At 41.2% G+C, this 22,064-nt stretch overlaps 1 protein-coding gene across 2 annotated transcripts in view; it reads left to right on the plus strand.

Moving 5' to 3' along the window:
* Positions 1 to 1,879: 1,879 nt before the first annotated feature.
* The window catches only part of HSDL2 (hydroxysteroid dehydrogenase like 2), a 73,117-nt gene continuing 52,932 nt past the window's right edge, over positions 1,880 to 22,064 (plus strand). Inside the window, exons 1-3 of one of the 2 annotated variants that reach the window (XM_047067998.1) lie at positions 1,880 to 2,105; positions 15,346 to 15,509; positions 16,903 to 17,001. In XM_047067998.1, coding sequence (XP_046923954.1) covers positions 2,080 to 2,105; positions 15,346 to 15,509; positions 16,903 to 17,001 — 289 coding nt within the window. In that variant the 5' untranslated portion in view covers positions 1,880 to 2,079. The remainder of the gene's footprint in view (positions 2,106 to 15,345; positions 15,510 to 16,902; positions 17,002 to 22,064) is intronic. The other variant, XM_047068007.1, reaches the window with a different exon arrangement.

A 22,064-nucleotide genomic window follows, 5' to 3' on the forward strand; every position in this document is an offset into this window, starting at 1 on the left:
CCCAAAAAGTGTAACTGCTCTTTTGCATGTGGATATCCAGTAGGTGGTAACTTAAGGAGCTGCAAAACAGTTTCCCAAAGTGGTTTGTGCCTTTTCACATTCTCACCAACCATGTATGAGAGTTCCACTTTATTTATTTATTTTTATTTGTTTATTTTGAGGGGGTGGGGGAGAGAGAGAGAATTCCAAGCGGGCTACACCCTATCAGTGCACAGCTGATGCAGGGCTCAAACTCCCAAACCGTGAGATCATGACCTGAGCTTAAGTCAGACGCTTAACCAACTGAGCCACCCAGGAGCCCAGAGAGTTCCATTTTCTCCACATCCTGGCTAACATTTGTTATTTTCCATATTTTCTATTATAGCTAGCCTAGTGTATGTAAAATGGAGTCTCAGTGTAGTCTGGATTTGCATTTCCCTAGTAATGATTGTTGTTGGACATCTTTTCATATGCTTGCTGACCACTAGCATATTTTTTTTGAAGAAATGTCTATTCAGATCCTTTGTTCACTTTTTAGTTGTGTTTTTCATGTTTTTGTTGCTGAGTTGTAAGAGTTCTTTATATATTCTGGTTACCAGACTTTATTGGATATATGAATTGCAAATATTTTCTACCATTCCGCAGGTTGTCTTTTCATTTCCTTGAGTGGAGAGTAAGCTTTTCATCTAACAGTCCCTATCAACTCTTTTTGAAACACCTAATGTTTACAACATTCTAAACAACACACTGGCCACTCCTCATTCCTCCCACGCAGGCCGACCTTGTCTTTTTTGTCCTGCTGCATCTCGACAGTGACCAGCATGCACTAGATGCTGATATTTATTGAATAAAGAAATTCTTCTGTTGTCTCTAAGGACAATATCATAGATCGTCAATTCAAATACCTATAGGAGGCAGGCAAGAGATATACATGAATAGAGCCGTTTAGGGTTTGCAGTAAATGGTAGAGTACATACCCCATCTCCAAGCTAGTTTAACTAGTCCTCAGATAACAACCTCATCGCCCTGTTGTATCACTTCAAAATAAAATTTCTTCATGTCTCCCTAAAAATATGTTGGTCTTTAGTTCATTAGGGTAGCTAACTAATGTCCAAAGATACTACCAAAAGCAATACTGCAGTGCACTTGCTGTGATGAGCACTGGGAGTTGTATGGAAGTGTTGAATCACCATACTGTACACTTTAAGCTAATATTACATACACTGTATGTTAACTGGAATTTAAATTAAAACTTTATATGTAAAAAAAGGCAATACAAGATCCCATAATTCACCTTCTTCCAGCACTGAGTTTGGATGTTCCTTCTACGAGACCAGAGCTAACTATGCATTCTTCCGCCAGACTCCTGCAGAGTTCTGACCCAGAAGCTGCTGCTCATCACAGGGCTATGTAGAGCTGGGTGAGGTCGGCAGGCTTTAGTCCAGATTCCATGGGAGAGTCTAAATGCGACGCTGGCCGGTTTCTGGCAGAAAAGTACCTGCCGAGGAAAACTGGTTCCTACTAGGGGAAATTCGACGGAGCGCATGCAGCTGGACAGGCTCCCAGGTTCGGGTCATAGAGGGAGAGAAGAGGGAGAGCCAAGTACTCGCAGCTCAGTGTCTGCAGAGGAGAAGCCGCACCCTAGCCTTCAAGGTCCCTAGTGCACGACTCAAAACGGCCACCCCACCGGCGCAGGAACGAAGCGCTGCGCCTAGGAGGCCTTCACAGAGCCGGAAAAAGCGTGCGTAGCGGCTGACGCCGACGGGAGACCGATTGTCACCGCAGAGCCCCGCGAGTGAGGTGGGGTGGAGTTGCCTTTCCCGACGCTTGCGCAGAGAGCTAGTTTCCAGGGGCCAGGCCGGGGAAGGAGGAAACTAGCTCCGAGAGCCAGGAGGCCCACTGCGTGCGCAGGCGCACTCAGAGATCTGCGAGTGCTTGAAGGGCCCGTTCCCCGCAGGCCTCGGGGTGGGGCCTCGGGGGACTGGCGTAAATGAGGAGAGAAGGCCCGCCCCTCGCACGCCGCTCTCTGCCGCTGCTGCCATTGCTGTCGCCACCACTTTTGCCCTAGGAAAGTCATGTTACCCAACACCGGGTAAGGGGATGGGGGCGCCGCGGGAGGAGACCGGGTAAGGGGCGTGGTGCGCGGCTAGGCTGGAGTGGATGGCTGGGGTCCCTGGGGTGGGAGGGCGCTCCTTGGAGTGCTGGTCTGCGCTGGACGTGGTGTTCATGGAATCTGCGGTGACGAGCGTGAAAGTAACCCGGAGTTATGTACTTCGGGGTGGCAGCCACGTGCAAATCTCTCTCAAACGTAGAGGATCCAGAGTGGGTTACCCCACCACTCGCGGGGCGGGCCCTTCCGTGGGTTTCTCCGTGGCTTGTGAAGTCTTTCAAGTTCTAGGTGAAGGGTCACTGGAACGCTGCACCGCCAGTGAGTCTTCACTTTTCCTGAACGCTCAATTCTGGAATAATGAAATAATAATGGGGTGTTTAAAAAGTGATTTTCAAATGAGTAACAAATTAAACCAATCTTAAAGTATGGGTATCTTTTGGGGGGGGACGGTTCACTTACGTTTTTTAAACATTGTAAAATACACATAACTATCTACCATCTTAACCGTTTTTTTTTTTTTAATTTTTTTTCAACGTTTATTTATTTTTGGGACAGAGAGAGACAGAGTATGAACGGGGGAGGGGCAGAGAGAGAGGGAGACACAGAATCGGAAACAGGCTCCAGGCTCCGAGCCATCAGCCCAGAGCCTGACGCGGGGCTCGAACTCACGGACCGGGAGATCGTGACCTGGCTGAAGTCGGACGCTTAAGCGACTGCGCCACCCAGGCGCCCCATTAACCGTTTTTTAAAAATGGTTATTTTTGAGAGAGAGAGAGAAAACGCAAGTGGGGGAGGGGCAGAGAGAGAGGGAGGCACCGAACATGAAACAGGCTCCAGGTTCGGAGCTGTTTGCACAAACCCCAAGGTGGGGTTTGGACTCACAAACTGTGAGATCATGACCCGAGCTGAAGTCGGAGGCTTAATAGACTGAGCCACGCAGCCACAATTTTAAGTGTGCAGTAGTGTTAGGTAGATTCACATTATCTGCAGCCAATCTCCAGAACTTTTTCAACTTGCAAAACAAACTCTATACCCATTAAAAACTCCTTCTTTCTCTCCAGACCCTGGCAACCACCATTCTGTTGTCTGTTTTTGTTAAGTGTAGGTGTCTTGAGCTGAGTGACATGTCTGTTTTGTAATTTGCTTGAAAGATACAGGCGCATGGCAAAAAGACTTAAACAGCTCTAATGGTTAAGGTAAAAAGTGTGTTTTCTCATCCTTAACATTCAGTCCCCCAGTTACTCTGGTTTGTTTCCAGAGATAGTCTATGCATTTATAAACATTTGCACACCACCTTAAACACACACACACACACACACACACACCACTTTTAAAAATAGTAGCAAACTCCCTTCTGGGCCTTGCCATTTTTACATAATATGTATTGGGACACACATTTCAGGTATGTATATGTGGATTTTTTCTTTTGGTAGTTAACATGGTATCCTATTGATGTACCATAATTTATTTACCCAGTCCCCTGTCATTGAATACCAGATCATTTCTAGGTTTTTGTTACTGCATATTTGCTGCAATGATTATCCTTGTATCCACTGTTTGCACATATTTGAGTGTGTCTATATAATAAATTCCTGGAAGTGAAGTTCCTGAATGAAAAAGTATATGGCTGATATACTTTGATGGCTGATACCCTTAGCACTCCAAAGAAGTAAAAAGGATGAATGAAATTTTCTAATCCAACATGTTGGCAAACAGCAAAATGTTTGATCATAAAAACCTAATTGAAAAAAAAAATGGCACTTCGTTACAGTTAAATTTTGCATCACGAGCGAGGATGAGGATCTTTTTACCAATTTGACCCTCATAGGACATTTGGCAATATCTGGGAACATTTTGGTTGTCCTAATTGTGTATGCGTGGGGGTGCACGCTGTTGGATCTTTAGAGTCCTGGAATGCTGGTAAATATCCTGCAATGCACAGGATGGATAGCCCTGTACAACAAAGACTTAACCTTGTCCAAAATGTTAGCAGTGCAGATGAGAAATTCTGATTTAAAGCCACCTGTGTGTCTTTTCTTTTTCTGGCTTACACAGTTAGGTTTGTTTGTAGTTTTTATTATTCTTTTTAGTAATCTCTACACCCAACACGTGGCTCAAACTCACCACCATGAGATTGAGAATTGCAGGCTCTTTTGACTAAGCCAGCCAGGTGCCCCCACAGTTAGGTTTTATTGATCTCTGAGAGTGCTATTTGAAAAAAAATTATCATATGTGGTACAAATATTTTTGGATTTTTTTCCACTGTGTCTTGATTTTGATTATACTATTTGTTTATCATGAAAAAACATGTTTTTACTAAGTCAGAGCTAATCTTTTAAGGCTTTGTGGTTTTGTGACAACCTATAAGGCCATCTTAAACTAGGATTTTCTTTTGAATTGGTAAGTATTCTTCTAGTATTTTTATTTGTATTACTTTCGTTTTTACTCAGATTTTTCATCCACCCGAGGTGAAATACTATTTTGCTTACTATTTTGACATAGGAAGTGGGTTAGAAAGTCCACTTCATTTTGGTTCGGATGGCTGGCTGCACAGTTGTATTAGTACCATTGACTGACTAATCTTTTTTTCTGTTAGAAACTCCACATCTAGGGGCGCCTGGGTGGCGCAGTCGGTTAAGCGTCCGACTTGAGCCAGGTCACGATCTCGCGGTCCGTGAGTTCGAGCCCCGCGTCAGGCTCTGGGCTGATGGCTCAGAGCCTGGAGCCTGTTTACGATTCTGTGTCTCCCTCTCTCTCTGCCCCTCCCCCGTTCATGCTCTGTCTCTCTCTGTCCCAAAAATAAATAAACGTTGAAAAAAAAAATTAAAAAGAAACTCCACATCTATCATATATTGAATTCTTGTATGTATAAGGATCTGTTTCTGGATTTTCTATTTTATTACATTAATGTGTCTATTCATGCACTATTACCCAACTATTTTAATTACTCTAGTTTTATAAAATGTTTAAATATTTGGGAAGGGTGGTTTCTGTCTCATTTGAATTTTTTTCTTTTTTCAGAATTTTCCTGGTTATTCTTGGATGTTTATTTTTCTAAATGAACTTTAGAGTAACTTGTATAGTTTTTTTTTTAAGTTATTGTTTTTCTTTTTAAAAATTGTTAATAAAAATTTCATCACATTGACTCTGATTTTGAGATACCAGAGAAGTTTTGTAAACTGTGGTGTAGATTAATTCTACATTAGCAAGTTTTAGCCATTCACAAGTTTAGATTCAGTGTGAGGAGAAAAATGTCCTTTATCCTACTGGGAATCAGTCCAGCTAGACCAAAGGCAAAGGGATGGAGCTTTTAAAGCAACAGTTAAGACATTTTCATGTTAATACTTAGACTAAAAAAATCACTTTAATAGTCTGTGCCCCTGCACTTGGGTGGGTCAGTTGGTTAAGCATCTGATTCTTGATTTCGGGTCAGATCGTGATCTTAGGTTTGTGAGTTCCAGCCCTGAGCCCTGCTTTGGGCTCCCTGCTGAGAGTGCAGAGCCTGCTTAGTATTCTCTTCCTCTCCCTCCCTTTCTCTGCCCCTCCCCCACTAGCATGCACAAGCTCTCTCTCTCTCAAAAAAAAAAAAAAAAAAAAAGTCTATGGTGGGAGCCTGGGTGGCTCAGTCGGTTAAGCATCTGACTTTAGCTCAGGTGGTGATCGCACAGTTTGTGAGTTCAAGCCCCACATTGTGCTCTGTGCTGACAGCTCAGAGCCTGGAGCCTGCTTCGGATTCTGTGTCTCCCTTTCTTTCTGCCCCTCCCCCAGCTCATGCTCTCTCTCTCTCTCAAAAATAAATAAGCATTTAAAAAATTAAAAAAAAAGTCTATGTATATGCTACCTTTTGTATAAAAAGGGAAAATTACACACACATACACACAATGTGTTTTTATACATACATGTGTGTAGTTGCATATTTTGAAAAAAGAACTACAAGGATAAGAAGCCAGAAGTAATTGAAGCTGGTTACCTACAGGTAAGAGATTTGAGTGTACATATTTATATAAGGTTGTAACTTTTAAACCATGTCTGTGTTTTACCACATCCTTCACTAAAGATGAGGGAAAATAAGCTGAAATGGAATGCAAACATTCACAAAGGAAGTTAACTATTTATCAAATTTATCCCAAATATACAGAGAAAAAGAAATAATTTTTAACATAGTAATTTGTATACCTTGTGAGGGATTTGGTCTAACAAAAGAAAGAAATATAAAGAGAACTTGAACTTAGTAGATTATTGGAGGAGAGAGATATTAGTACAATAATTCAAATACTGTTGTAACTTATAGTATATACCTTCCTCTAGTTGGTCTGCTTCCTTAAGAGAACGATGAAGATCCTTACTCTCCCCCTTTGCCTTGGGCAAGAGTGTGTTACTGGGGTTTTTTTCATATCCCCTAAGCTGGCTCCTGGCGCTCTTGTCCTTTTTCTTGTAGAAAGCCATACCTGTGTCAGCATACCATCCTTGTCTCCCAAAACTGTCAAGGTCTGGAATTTCTTTTTTCTTTTTTATACTTTTTTAAAGTTTATTTCTTTTGAGAGAGACAGAGTATGAGCAGGGGAGGGGCAAAGAGAGAGAAAGAGAGAGAATCCCAAGCAAGCTCCACAGGATCAGTGTAGAGCCCGACGTGGGCCTAGATCCCACGAAATTGTGAGATGATGACCTGAGCTAAAATCAAGAGATGGATACTTTTAACTGACTGAGCCACCCAGGTGCCCCAAGGTCTGGGATTTCTGTTTATCACATTTAATGTATAAATTTTTTAATGTTTTTTAAAAAAAATTTTAATGTTTATTTGTTTTTGAGAGAGAGAAAGAGAGCACGAGTAGGGGAGGGTCGGAGAGGGAGACACAGAATCTGAAGCAGGCTCCAGGCTCCTTACTGTCAGCACAGAACCCAACCTGGGGCTCGAACCCACAAACTGCAAGATTATGACCTGAGCTGAAGTTGGATGCTTAACCGACTGAGCCACCCAGGCACCCCTAATGTTTTTTTAAATTTATTATTTTTGAGAAAGAGAGAGTGTGAGCGGGGGAGGAGCAGAGGAAGAAGGGGACAGAGGATCCAAAGCAGGCTCTGTGCTGACAGCAGAGAGCCAATGTGGGGGTTTGAATTCATGAATGGTGAGATGACCTGAGCCAAAGTCAGATGCTCAACCAGCTGAGCCACCCAGGTGCCACTTATTTTTTTTTTTTTTTTTAAATGAAATGTCATGGGTCTAGGGATTTTTATTTTTATTTATTTATTTATTTTATTATTTTTTTTTCCAACGTTTATTTATTTTTTTTGGGACAGAGAGAGACAGAGCATGAACTGGGGAGGGGCAGAGAGAGAGGGAGACACAGAATCGGAAACAGGCTCCAGGCTCTGAGCCATCAGCCCAGAGCCCGACGCGGGGCTCGAACTCACGGACCGTGAGATCGTGACCTGACTGAAGTCGGATGCTTAACCGACTGCGCCACCCAGGCGCCCCCAGGTGCCACTTAATGTAGAAATTTTAACGTGTAAATAACTTAAAATCTCTAGGGGCGCCTGGGTGGCGCAGTCGGTTAAGCATCCGACTTCAGTCAGGTCACGATCTCACGGTCCGTGAGTTCGAGCCCCGCGTCGGGCTCTGGGCTGATGGCTCAGAGCCTGGAGCCTGTTTCCGATTCTGTGTCTCCCTCTCTCTCTGCCCCTCCCCAGTTCATGCTCTGTCTCTCTCTGTCCCAAAAAAAATAAATAAACGTTGGAAAAAAAAATTTAAAAAAAAATAACTTAAAATCTCTAAAGTAAATAAAATTTTACCACTCCCTCAAACACTGTAAGGATCTACAAAACTTAAACTCTAATCACTCTGTTTTAAACTTACGTTATTGTAACAATACATTTTAATTCTTTAACCATACAAGTATTATTTATTATTTATGTTATTACTGATTATTATAAATACATTAATCGATTTCTGTTCTTAATTTACCAGTGTTTTTGTGGGTTTTTTTTGTGTGTGTGTTTTCTTTGTTTTATTCTTTTTGGTTTTAATGTCTTCTTGCATTTCTGACCTTCCATCTGGGAACAGTTCTTCGAATAAATAAGGCATGAGGGGTGCCTGGATGGCTCAGTCAGTTAAGTGTCCGACTTTGGCTCAGGTTATGAACTCTCCTGAGTTCTAGCCCTGCGTCGGGCTCTGGGCTGACAGTGCAGAGCCTGCTTGGATCCTCTGTCTCCCTTTATCTCTTCCTCCTTCCCCTGCTTGCGTGTGTGCTCTCCCTCTCCTCAAAAATGAGTAAGCATTTTTAAAAAATTTTTATTAGGGGCGCCTGGGTGGCTCGGTCGGTTGGGCGTCTGACTTCGGCTCAGGTCATGATCTCGAGGTCTGTGAGTTCAAGCCCCGCATTGTGCTCTGTGCTGACAGCTCAGAGCCTGGAGCCTGTTTCGGATTCTGTGTCTCCCTCTGTCTCTGACCCTCCCCCGTTCATGCTCTGTCTCTCTCTGTCTCCCAATAATAAATGTTAAAAAAAATTTTTTTTAATAAAAAAATTTTTTTCAATATTTATTTATTGAAACAATCACTTTAACTAAATTTAATTAATTTAATTAACTAAAAGAGTTAATCTTTTAAGGCTTTGTGGTTTTGTGACAACCTATAAGGCCATCTTAAACTAGGATTTTCTTTTGAATTGGTAAGTATTCTTCTAGTATTTTTATTTGTATTACTTTCGTTTTTACTCAGATTTTTAGGCTCCAGGCTCTGAGCTGTCAGCACAGAGCACGACGCAGACCTTGAACTCACAAACTGCAAGATCATGACCTGAGCCGAAGTTGGTCACTTAACCAACTGAGCCACTCAGGCGCCCCCAAAATGAGTAAACATTAAAAAAAGTAATAATAGGGGCGCCTGGGTGGCGCAGTCGGTTGAGCGTCCGACTTCAGCCAGGTCACGATCTCGCGGTCCGTGAGTTCGAGCCCCGCGTCGGGCTCTGGGCTGATGGCTCAGAGCCTGGAGCCTGTTTCCGATTCTGTGTCTCCCTCTCTCTCTGCCCCTCCCCCGTTCATGCTCTGTCTCTCTCTGTCCCAAAAATAAATAAACGTTGAAAAAAAAATTAAAAAAAAAAAAAAAGTAATAATAAGGCATGAAAAAGAAATAAAAGTCTCTGGATTGGAGAGAAAGAAACAATGCTGTCATTATTTGCAGTTGATATTATATAGAAAACCAAAAAGATATATAACTAAGTTATTAGATTTAATAAGAGTTTAACAAATTTTCAGGATACAAGTCAGTGAAAAAAATCACATATCTACATAAAGCAAAAACTGCAAGTAATACAGTACATTAGCAGTAAAAATCAGAAGTCCCAAATCTAAGATATGGACAGGACAAATAATCTATATTCTTGAGCAAATAAATGTCATAAATAAAATGGAAGGAGAGCTGTTACAGACTAAAAGAAACTTATAGCAACTAAATGCAGTGTGAGGTCCTTAGAAGATCCTGATTTGATCAAACCAACTGTAAAAAGACATTTTTGAGATAGTTATGGCTTTGAAAATGGATAAGTAGTAGATGATGGTGAGGAATTACTGTTAATTTTCTTAGTCGTGATAATGGGGGCACCTGGGTGGCTCAGTTAAATGTCTGACTCTTGATTTCAGCTCAGGTCGTGATCTCACAGTCATGAGATCAAGCCCCACATTGGGCTCCATGCTGGGTGTAGAACCTGCTTAAGATTCTCTTCCAAGGGGCGCCTGGATGGTTCAGTCATTTAAACATCTGACTTCAGATCAGGTCATGATCTCATGGTTTGTGGGTTCGAGCCCCACGTCTGGATCTGTGCTGACAGCTCAGAGCTTGGAGCCTGCTTCGGATTCTGTGTCTCCCTCTCTTTTTCTGCCCCTCACCCACTCGCACTCTGTCTCAAAAAAATAGAAATGAAAAAATTATTAAAAAAAAAAGATTCTCTCTTCCTCTCCCCCTTTTTCTGGCATGTGAGTGTGTGTGCACTATCTCTATCTCTCAAAAAAATAAATATACAAATTTTCTTAGTCATAATGATATCATGTAAAAAGAGATACACTATAAAGCATTTATAGGTGAAATTATGACCTCTGAGATTTGCTTCCTGATAATCACTTTCAAATTTTTGATAATTGATGCATTGTTAAACATGAGATCTTACAGTATTTCTTTAAGACTTACTTGAAAATTTCATAATAAAAATTTTATAGTGGTCTTTAAGTGTTTTTGCCTGGATTGTTTATTAGTTGCAAGGGAAAGAATAGTAATTAATAATGGAGATATCTAGTAACACAATGATTGGATGATCAAAATTAATATTACCAGTAAGTATAGATAAGCATTGTGTGAAGTAGAGAACAATATCATGTTCATTGATTGGAGCACTCAGGGTCATCTAGTTCTTTCCAATTGAATTATAGGTTCAATAAAATTTCTTATCAAAATCCCAACTGATTTGCTTACACAGTTAGATAAGCTGATTCTAAAACAATTTGTAGGAAAGCAAAGATCCAAAGATAGCCAGGAAACTCTTGAGGAAGAACAAACTGAAAATATTTGCCTTATCAGTTATCAAGACCGATAAAGCTATTGCAATTAAGACAGTGCTGTCCGGGCACCTGGGTGGCTCAGTCCGTTAAGCATCCTACTCTTGGTTGCAGCTCAGGCCATGATCTTACAGTTTGTGAGATTAAGCCCTTAGTCTGCCTCCATGCTGATAGTGGGAAGCCTACCTGGGATTCTCTCTCTCTGCCCCTCCCCTGCTTATGCTGTCCCTCCCTGCCTCTCTTTTGCTCTCTCAAAATAAATAAACATTTAAAAACAAAACAAAACACTGAGAGGGGGTGCCTGGGTGGCTCAGTCAGTTGAATGTCTTGATTTCAGCTTGATCCATGATCTCACAGTCCTGAGAGCAAGCCCTGCATAGAGCTCTGCACTGGGCATGGAGCCTGCTTGGGATTCTCTCTCTCCCTCTCTCTGTGCCCCTCCCCTGCTTGTGTGCTCTCTCTCAAAAATAAATAAACATTTAAAAACAACAGCAACAACAAAAATAAAGAAAAAATAAAACAACACCACAGTGAGGGGTGCATGGATGGCTCAGTTGGTTGAGCATTTGACTTGATTTTGGCTCAGATCACGTTCCCAGTGTCCTGGAATCAAGCCCTGTGTCAGGCTCCATGCTTCAGTTAAGTGGAGCCCACTTCAGAGTCTCTCTTTCTCCCTCTGCCCTTCTTCCCCACTCACATGTTCTCTTTCTCTAAAAATAAATAAGTAAATTAAATAAATAAATAAATAAATAAATAAATAAATAAATAAATAAATAAAAACACTGAGGTACCATTCATGTGTACCAAATTGGCAGAAATTTTGAATGTCTGACATTAAGGCTTGGAAGATATGGGAACTTTTATGGGAACTTTCATACATTGCTGCATATATTGCTGCTAGTAGGAGTATTAACCTCTTTGGAAAGATGTTTAGCATTATTTGGGAAAGCTGAACTTCAATGTGGATTTCAGTTACCCATTGCTATATAACCAGTGACTCTAAAACATAATGGTTTAAAACAACAGTGATTTTTTTTTTTTTTTTTTTAATCCACAGTTCTTGGGCTAACTGGGTTCTTCTGTTCTCCATAGTATAAGTTGAGGTCATTTATATGGTTGTATGTAGCTGAGTCCTTGGCTGGGCCTGAAACATCGTAGATGGCCTCTCACCCTCCAGGATTTGGCCTGTCATCGTTTGGTAATCTGTCCCTCTGCATCATGGCATCTGGCTACCAAGAGAGAGACAGTGAAAGCTGCCAGCTATCTTACAATGTGGGGTTGGGAATCTCAGAATATCACTTCCATCATATTCTGTTGCTCAGAAAAAGCCATAAAGCTAATCCAGACTCAAAGGGAGGGAAAAAATACATTCCTCTTCTTTTTTTTTTTTTTTTTAAGTTTATTTATTTTGAGAGAAAGAGAGCACAAGCAGGGCAAGGGCTGAGACAGAGAGAGAGAGTATCCCAAGCAGGCTCTGCACTGTCCTTGTGGAGCCTGATTTGAGTCTGGAACCCACAAACGGCAAGATTGTAACCTGATTAAGGGCCCACCCTACTCCAATATGACCTCATCTTTTTTTGTTTTTTTTTAAGTTTACTTATTTTGAGATAGAACCAGTGGGGAAAGGGCGGGGGGGGGGGGGAACAGAGGATCCAAAGTGGGCTCTACTGACAGCAGAGATCCTGATGCAGGGCTCAAACCCACGAACCATGAGATCATGACCTGAGCTGAGATGCTCAACCGACTGAGCCACCTAGATGCCCCCAATATGACCTCATCTTAACTAATTACATCTGCAACAATCCTGTTTCCAAATAAATTCACATTCTGGGGTACTAGAGGTTAGGACTTTAACATACACTTAGGTAGATACAATTCAATCCACAGCAGGGAGGTAATGTTTGGCTTCATTGAGGTTTAAAGTTAGTGTTCGCTATCATCAAATTGATCGTAGAACATTCGGCTGTAAAAACTGTTTTTAGCTTTAGGACTATGCACAAACAGGTGGAGGGTTGGATTTGGCTCATGGCTTGGACACATTTATGTTGGTATTAGAAATCATAAAAAACAGGAATAAGTAATCCTATGTAAAGTAGTTGTTACTTTGTGGGGTAGGAAAGAAAGGAGGAGGATAGAATTAGAGGAGTAGACCAATGGCTTCTGGAGTATTGGTAATATTCTATTTCTCTTTCTTGCAATTCATATTATTTTGTTCTTTATATACATTAGTTTATGTGCTTTTTGTATGTTTGCTGTATTTCACTAAAAATAGTCACACCTCTCTGTCTCTTCCCCTCTTCTCCACCCCGCTTCTTTCTTACCAAACTGGTTATTCATGATATTAAAACGCTTCCCATGTTCAAAACATGTTAACATTGTTAACAAACATGCTAATCTTTGGGTACTGTCCCCTTTTCTCTTTGTCATTGTCACTTCCACTGTATTCTCTTCATCCTTCTCCTTAGGCAAGCTTTTTATATGCATTTAGAAAATAAACAGGGGAGTGGTTTTCCTCCCTATTCCCTGACTTTATTTCCTTTTATTTATTTTATTTTATTAAAATTTTTTTCAGAGATAAAGAGAGACAGCATGAGTGGGGGAGAGGGGCAGAGGGCAAGAGAGAGAATTTTAGGCAAGCTGCACGCTCAGCATGGAGCCGAATGTGGGGCTTGATCCCACGACCTGTGGATCATGACTTGAGCTGAAATCAAGAGTCAGACACTCGTGTCGCCTCGGTGGCTCAGTCGGTTAGGCGTCTGACTTCAGCTTGGGTCGCGATCTCACAGTTCATGAGTTGGAGGCCCGCGTCGGGCTCTGTGCTGACAGCTCAGAGCCTGGAGCCTGCTACAAATTCTGTGTCTCCCTCTCTCTCTGCCCCTCCCTCACTTGTTCTCTGTCTCGAAAATAATAAACATTAAAAGATTAAAAAAAAAAAAAGAGAGACACTCAACAGACTGAGCTACCTAGACACGCCCTACCTGATTTTATTTTAGATGTTTCCTTCCCACCTAACACCTAAGTAAATAGAAAGTTTAAAGTTAAGACAGATGGGGGTGCCTGGGTGGCTCAACCAGTTAAGTGTCTGACTCTTGATTTTGGCTCAGATCATGATCTCACAGTTCATGAGATCGAGCTCTGCACTGACAGCACGGAGCCTGCTTGGGATTCTCTCACTCCCTCTCTCTCTCTCTGCCCCTCCCCCATTCGTGTTCACATGCACCCGCGCTCTCTCTCAAAATAAATAAACTTAACAAAAAAAAGTTATGGTAGATGAATGTAAAGATGAATGGGCACAGAGAACTTTCCTCAGTACAGTTGGGTCAGAGAATTTCCATCAGTACTCTGAGCTCTTTGCCAGTCTTTTAGGTTTGTTTGTTTAACTTTATTGAGATGTGATTCACCTACCACACAATTCATCCTTTTAAAGTATACTATTCAATGTTTTTTAGTAAATTAACAGACTTGTGCAACCAGTACCACAATTTTTAAAACCTTTTTATCATCTTCAGAAGAGACCCCACACCCCTCAGCTCTCAACTCCCAACTACTCCTGCCCCCAGCCCTAGGCAACCACTGTCCTCATGTCTCAATAGATTTGCCTGTTCTGGACATTTCATATAAATGGAATCATACAATGTGTGGTCCTTTGTGACTAGCTTCTTTCACTTGCATAATATTCTCAAGGTTCACCTATTTAGCGCGGATCAGTACTTACTTCCTTTTTACTGTTGAATTTATTCCACTGTATGGATATGCTGCAGTTTATCCATTCATCAGTTGATGGATATTTACATTGTTTCCACTCTGGCTATTAGGAGCAATGATGAGCATCCATTATACAATTATTTGCTTTCAGGTAATTTCCTTTTTTTTTTTTTTAATGTTAATTTATTTATTTTGAGAGAGCATGAGTAGGAGAGGGGCAGAGAGAGAGGGAGAGAGAGAGAATGCTGTCAGTGCAGACCCTGATGCGGGGCTTGAAGTCACAAACCCTGAGATCATGACCTGAGCCAAAATTAAGAGTTGGATGCTTAACCCAGACACCCCCAGATAATTTCTTTCTTTTTTTTTTTTTTTAATTTTTTTTTTCAACGTTTATTTATTTTTGGGACAGAGAGAGACAGAGCATGAACGGGGGAGGGGCAGAGAGAGAGGGAGACACAGAATCGGAAACAGTCTCCAGGCTCCGAGCCATCAGCCCAGAGCCCGACGCGGGGCTCGAACTCACGGACCGCGAGATCGTGACCTGGCTGAAGTCGGACGCTTAGCCGACTGCGCCACCCAGGCGCCCCAGATAATTTCTTTTAAGTGGGTTTGTATTCATTGTAGAAAATTTGAAAAATCCTGAAAAATATAAAAATATGATAAAATTTGTTCATAATACCACCACTCAAAAATAAGCTTTGTTAACACTTTTTCTGTGGGGAAAAAAATACATGTCTATATAGGTTAATAATTCCTTATTTCTTAAGATTTACTTGTATCTGAGCAGATTTTGATTGCCAAATCATATCAAGACTGGCCAAAAGCCGTTATAATATTATAGCAGTGGCAATATCACAGAATTATTAGCTATCAGGGAGGGAAGGAGGAAGGTTCAGAGAAAGTTTCAGAAGGGGAAACATACGTATGTGAAATATGCAGAAGTTCCTGTTACTAATAAGTAATTAAAACATTGAGCTTCTTATAAGGTCATATTTGTTCTGTTGTAGGAAGCTAGCAGGATGTACAGTTTTTATCACAGGTGCCAGCCGTGGTATTGGCAAAGCTATTGCGTTGAAAGCAGCAAAGGATGGAGCAAACATTGTCATTGCTGCGAAGACCACCCAAGCACACCCCAAACTCCCAGGCACAATCTATACTGCTGCTGAAGAAAGTGAGTGAATGTGACAGTGCCATTTCATGAAATGTCCTAACCATGGTTTCAATACATAGAGATTTACTGGAGAGTTTAATTGTAGCTATTGGAAAGGTACCCTAAAAATCATTTTATCTGGTTAAAGAAGTATCTTGTCAGCTGAGGGCAGTGATTCAGAAACTTTTTTTCCCATCACTTTTGAGCGATGTGAGAGACTCCCATTAAAAATCATGTCTCTTTTTTTTTTTTTTTTAATTTTTTTTTTCAACGTTTATTTATTTTTGGGACAGAGAGAGACAGAGCATGAACGGGGGAGGGGCAGAGAGAGAGGGAGACACAGAATCGGAAACAGGCTCCAGGCTCTGAGCCATCAGCCCAGAGCCCGACGCGGGGCTCGAACTCCCGGACCGCGAGATCGTGACCTGGTTGAAGTCGGACGCTTAACCGACTGCGCCACCCAGGCGCCCCAAAAATCATGTCTCTTGAGGGCAGTTGTTCTTGGATCTACGCAGAAAATGGGGGAGTGGAAATGGAGAGGTGGATGATGTCAGCACTTCGAGAAAGCTCTCCATGTTATTTATTCTCTGTGCCATTTGAAAGTCATTATCTTAATACTTTCAGTTCACAGTTATCAAGTGCTTATATTCAAGGCATTGTGCTAGACATAGTACCGGGAGGGAGGGCTTAAAATTCAACTTTGGTTAATATTGCTAGTTTTGTTAGTCATGTTTATAGCATTGTGGTTATGTTAGGGGAACACATAAGAGTGAAATGATGCCTGAGATTTGTTTTAAAATACATACCAGCCAAAAACAAAACAGGATCGGGGGTAGAAAAATTAAACAACTCAAACACCTGGCAAAGCATTAATAATCATTAATAAGTGATAGATTCATGGAGTTTATTATACTCTTCTTTGTGTTGTATATTTTTTGTGAAATTTTTCATAATAAAGGTTTTTTAAATTACCTTCCCTTTTTTTCTTTTTAATAGGATATTTTTTACTTGCCCCCCCTTTTTTTTAAGAGAGAGAGCGAGCAGGGGGAGGAGACAGAGAAGGAGAGAGAGAAACCCAAGCAGGCTCCTCACTGTCAGTTCAGAGGGGCTCTAAATCAGGAACCGTGAGTTCATGACCTGAGCCGAAATCAAGAGGCAGATGCTTAACCGACTGAGCCATACAGGCGCCCCCTTTTTTTTGTTTTTTAATAGAGTTGGCTTTTCTAATCTGAGGCTGGATATGGGTTAGTCAGTCTGTCCGGCTGTAGGGTAGAATCACTAGTAGTTCTAAGACATATTTATTTATATTGATTTTCTGAAAATAGGATACTTATTTCTTTTGATTCATATCAGAACGGAAAGTTTAGTATTTGAATGCCTCAATGCTTTGTTTTTGTTTGTTTATTCTTTATAGTCGAAGCAGCTGGAGGAAAGGCCTTGCCATGTGCTGTTGATGTGAGAGATGAACAGCAAATCAATAATGCTGTGGAGAAAGCAGTGGAGCAATTTGGAGGTAGTGCCTTAATTCTGAAATAATTATTGACTACTGTAACAATAATTTAAATTAAAAAAATTTTTTTAAATTTTCTATGTCATTGAAGGATCACCAGGTAGGAGTATTTGGTTATGTAGAAATGCAGCTTAAAACCATCTGATGACTTTTATTATTGCTAAAAATTATTTTGAATAATATAACAAATCTACCATTCAATGTAAAGTTAGGCCCTTGACCATACATATGTCTAATCAATGAGCTTCCCAGATCCCGTCTTCTTGCTTCTCCTCAATTAATGTAGCCTATCATTTGATGACTCTTTGGTATTTATTGGATAAAGTGTAGATAACTTACTGACATTCAAGGTATTTCGCATTCTGATCTCAACAGACTTTTTTTGGTTCCATTTTTTTTTTTTTATACCCCTGTGTAAATGCTTTACTCCTGCCCAGATAGTTTACTTCCATATCCTTGCCTTAAGATTTTGTCTCTTTTTCTCTTCCTCTTCCTGAGGCTTCTCTAGTGCCCACCTCTCCATCTCCAATCCTGCCTGAAATGCTCCCTTCTCTATCTTTTGAAATCCCACCTTTCTGTGGTTAAATCTTACCTTCTTCCTGACCTTGCCGACTTATCAGAAGTGTATTTTTCTTTCTCTGAATTCCTAAATCATTCCTTTGATCCTTCTCTTGTACTGCTTTAGATCTTAGTGGGTTTTTTCCTCCTCAGTTAGTTTACAAACTCCTAGAAGGCAGGTGTTGGGGATTGAGCTAAGGCTTTGAAGGTATTATAGCAAGGCACCTGGCCATGTCCAAATCCTGCCCAAACCATTATCACTCTTTCTCGTCCCCCATAGTATTTCAGAGACTGTATGTATATGTGAAAGATAATTGACAACAAGGTAATTGAAACAAGATAATATTTTATTGTTAGCATGGCTTGTGCTTATAACCTTCGGTGCAGAGCACTGTGTTATAAAGGATCGGAACACAGCTTTGGCTCAAGTGGGGCCTCTATCTTTAAATCCAAAGTCTTAACCCCTACCTGGCAAAGTAATGTCAATGCCTATGTGAGAAGCAGAAAGAGAATGCAAAATTATTGGTTTTATTTATTTCTTACTGATAGGGACACATGTGGAAGAGAAAGGAGAGGAAGCCATGTTCATGTGCAGGACCTTTTATCTAAAATAACTTCACCTGGTAGTAAAAGTAGCCAATTAGTGCTAATTAAGATTTGGCCTGATTAGCTTAAACATTCCTTTTTAGGGAAGAATTAAGGGAGAAAGTAGATAGTAGAAAGAGAAAGGGGGTAGACAGGAGCTTTTCCTTTCCCTATGTTCTTTTTTTTTTTTTTTATGTATGTATGTATATAGAGTACACACGTGCTTGAGTGGAAGAGAAGCAAAGAGACAGGGAGAGAGAATCCCAAGCAGGCTCCATGCTTGTTAGCACAAGGCCCAACATACGTAAGGCTGGATTTCACAAACCACGAGATCATGACCGGAGCTGAGATCAAGAGCCGGACGCTTAACTGGCCACCCAGGTGCCCCTTCTATATTTAGCTCAGTGTTAGTTTTTTCTGTTGTGTCTGTCAACTGAGGGTGAGTTTATCCTTCCCGGAGAATGAGATCATCAGAATATCAGAGAGAGCCACCACCACCTTTGTCTAAGCCCTTCCTGTCTTTATTTCTGTCTTTCTCCTGGAAAATGTCAGCAATTCAGCTCTTGTCAGTATGGTGCCAAGAAATGTAGAGACATTAGGTCAAGATAGGACATTAGTTAAAGGTGCTTAAAAGCCATACTGTACAGGCCCAGAATTCACCCCCTGTTTGACTTCCATCTTGAATTCTAGCTGTGCGATCTATCCTGATTCACCAGAAAGACTTACACATTCTATAGTACATGACAGCATAGCACATTAATTTATGCCTGTCAAAAATGGGATGCACCTCCACTGGGCAGTATTGGGCTCCTACAGAGAAATTGAATTCTCACAAATTAATTTCTTCTTGCCACAGAGAATTTAAGGACCCACATTGAAATCTCTTCAATTTTCATACTCTGTTTTGCCCCAGCCAAAGAATTTTCACTCAGAAACATGGATGGTCTGGATTTCTTATTTAGCCATTATAGATTGTCTTCCATTGGTTCTGGGATCATTCCTTCAGCATCTTCAATGTTGGATTAATCCAGTTCTGCCAATCATATGATCTCCTTTTCCAGGACAGAGGAAATAAAAGGAGCAAAAGGAAATCTTGGCTTCTGTGTTTTCAGATGCCAGTTGATCCATACTATGGATCTGGCATTTGTATCCCTGAACTTAAACTCTGTTGGTAGGAATTTTCACTTAAGAGGATGTGTTTTCCATACCTTTGAGGAAGAAAAAAATCTCCCAGTATATTTTGCTACTTTTTATTGAGAGAGGCGTCTGAAACACTTTTATCTTTTTGATAAATTTATAGATTGGCAGTGGAGTTATCTGTTTTTTTTTTTTTTTCAACATTTATTTATTTTTGGGACAGAGAGAGACAGAGCATGAACGGGGGAGGGGCAGAGAGAGAGGGAGACACAGAATCGGAAACAGGCTCCGAGCCATCAGCCCAGAGCCTGACGCGGGGCTCGAACTCACGGACCGCGAGATCGTGACCTGGCTGAAGTCGGACGCTTAACCGACTGCGCCACCCAGGCGCCCCTGGAGTTATCTGTTTTGAAGTCTTAAGTTTTCCTTCCTTCCTCCTTAGTATCCACTTTGATGTATTTAAATTTTTTTGCTTTCCTTTTAACTATCAGCTTCTGCTTTCCTGCCATAACAATGCACAATTAAGAGGGAACCCGGTTGGGCCACCTGGTTGGCTCAGTTGGTTAAGCATCTGACTTCGGCTCAGGTCATAATCTCGGGTGAGCTCCAGCCCCGTCTCAGGTGAACACGAGCCCCACTTCTCTCTTGCTCGCTACCCCTCATGGGATTCTCTCTCTCTCCTTCTCTCTCTCTTTCAAAAAAAAAAAAAAAAAAAGAGGGAGCTCTGTTCAACCACTCAGCTGCTCTCTCATAATTATGGTGAATGCCACATTTATAAGAAATGACATCTAAGATGCTCCTTCCCCGCCCCCCCGTGTTTTGTTTTGTTTTTTTTCACAAAGATCCCACGCCTTTAGTTTTTATTTGTTTGGTTTTAGTTGCATACTGTGGTTGCTACTATTGTGGCCTTCTGTTTTGGAATTCTGTAGGCCTGTGAATTCTGCCTGTTGGGAAGACTTTACCTTTTCCTGATATTTCTCTGTGCTGGAGAGTTGTCTTTAACAAAGTCCTGAGCGGTTGATAATGCTTTCAAACCTGTGCCCTCAGGGTTCTCTACCACAGGGTGCTCCCTAACACTTTGCTTTCCCTCACCTTGAGTTGTCCAAGCCTTGAGTAAATTATGCTATTTCATAAACCACAGAAACATTCTTTCCTGCTACTTTTTTTCTTCTGCAGCTGGCGTATATATGCTGTTTGTGTATTATTTTTCACTGTTCCCTAATCCATTTTAATTTGGGCCTTTGGAATTTAGAAATTTTAACCTACATCTTGATTGGAGCCATTTTTTTTTCTTTAGCATTGGCAAGTCAAATACAGCTTACCACATCAGTATATTTTTGTTCCTCATTTCCTTTCTTTGCCTGTGGGCCCAGATGTTTGTTCTGCTAACATACTTGTCATTTGTTGTCACATAGTGAGAGAGATGAAGTCAATAAAGTCTGGATTTGCTTAAGGAATCTATTGACTGGTTAACCCCTGCTACCTTCATCTCTCTGAAGAGGGTAATTCTATGCAAGTGGTGTATATACTCCTCAGTCCAGTGTTTCACTCCGATGTACACTCATTTTGCTTTGCTCCCACCTGGCTGCTTCTTTAGTGAGTATCATCTTTCTTGCCTCTTAGGCCCTAGCCTTATATAGAATAGCCACTCCATGATTATCTTTGATGTGGTTGAGTAGCTCATAGCTTTGTGGAATGAGAAGCATGTCCTATATTTAAAAATTCTCTTCATAGGGGAATGCCTGGGTGGCTCAGTTGGTTAAGCTTCTGTCGGCTCAGGTCATGATCTCATGGTCCATGAGTTCAAGCCCCGTGTCAGGCTCTGCCCTGACAGCTCAGAGCCTGGAGCCTGCTTCGGATTCTGTGTCTCCCTTTCTCTCTGCCCCTTCCCTGTTCGTGCTCTCTCTCTCTCAAAAATAAACATTAAAGAAAAAATTAAGGGTGCCTGGGTGCCTCAGTTAAGCGTTCTACTTCAGTTCAGGTCATGATCTCCTGGTTCATGGGTTCGAGGCCCATGTTGGACTCTGTGCTGACAGCTCAGAGCCTGGAGCCTATTTCAGATTCTGTGTCTCCCTCTCTCACTGCCCCTCACCTGCTGGTGCTGTCTCTCTCTTTCTCTCTCAAAAAAAAAATAAATAAAACATTAATTAAAAAAAAAGAGGGGCGCCTGGGTGGCGCAGTCGGTTAAGCGTCCGACTTCAGCCAGGTCACGATCTCGCGGTCCGTGAGTTCGAGCCCCGCGTCAGGCTCTGGGCTGATGGCTCAGAGCCTGGAGCATGTTTCCGATCCTGTGTCTCCCTCTCTCTGCCCCTCCCCCGTTCATGCTCTGTCTCTCTCTGTCCCAAAAATAAATAAACGTTGAAAAAAAAAAAATTTAAAAAAAAAAAAAAGAAAAAACTTTTTTTCACAGGTCTTTACTCCTTGTGAAGGCAGCCATCATTATGTTCCTTCTAGAAAGTTGGTAGTCACAGGGCCTGGTACTTGTCTCAGATATCCAGGTGATTTACTTGAGTTTGAGTTTTGTTATAATGAAGGTATAAAATGTAATGTAGTTGAGTCTAAAGTTATTCTAAGGACACATTTTAAGAAAACATTAGCAACACAAACTGTATACAAAAAGATGTAGAAATTGGGGAATGAGGATGTGATCAAAATGTTATAGTGTTACTATATATGAAGAAAGGGTGCTTAAGACAAAAATGTTTTAGTGAGTATAATAGACTTATTTAAGCCATTATCCACATACTGTGAGAGAGGAGCATAGGAAAGTTAAGAGGATAACAAAT

Source organism: Lynx rufus, unplaced genomic scaffold (assembly GCF_022079265.1).
Source record: "Lynx rufus isolate CCGP_SWC_20201006 ecotype Redwood Valley unplaced genomic scaffold, mLynRuf1.p SCAF_10, whole genome shotgun sequence".
Taxonomy (NCBI): Eukaryota; Metazoa; Chordata; class Mammalia; order Carnivora; family Felidae; genus Lynx; species Lynx rufus.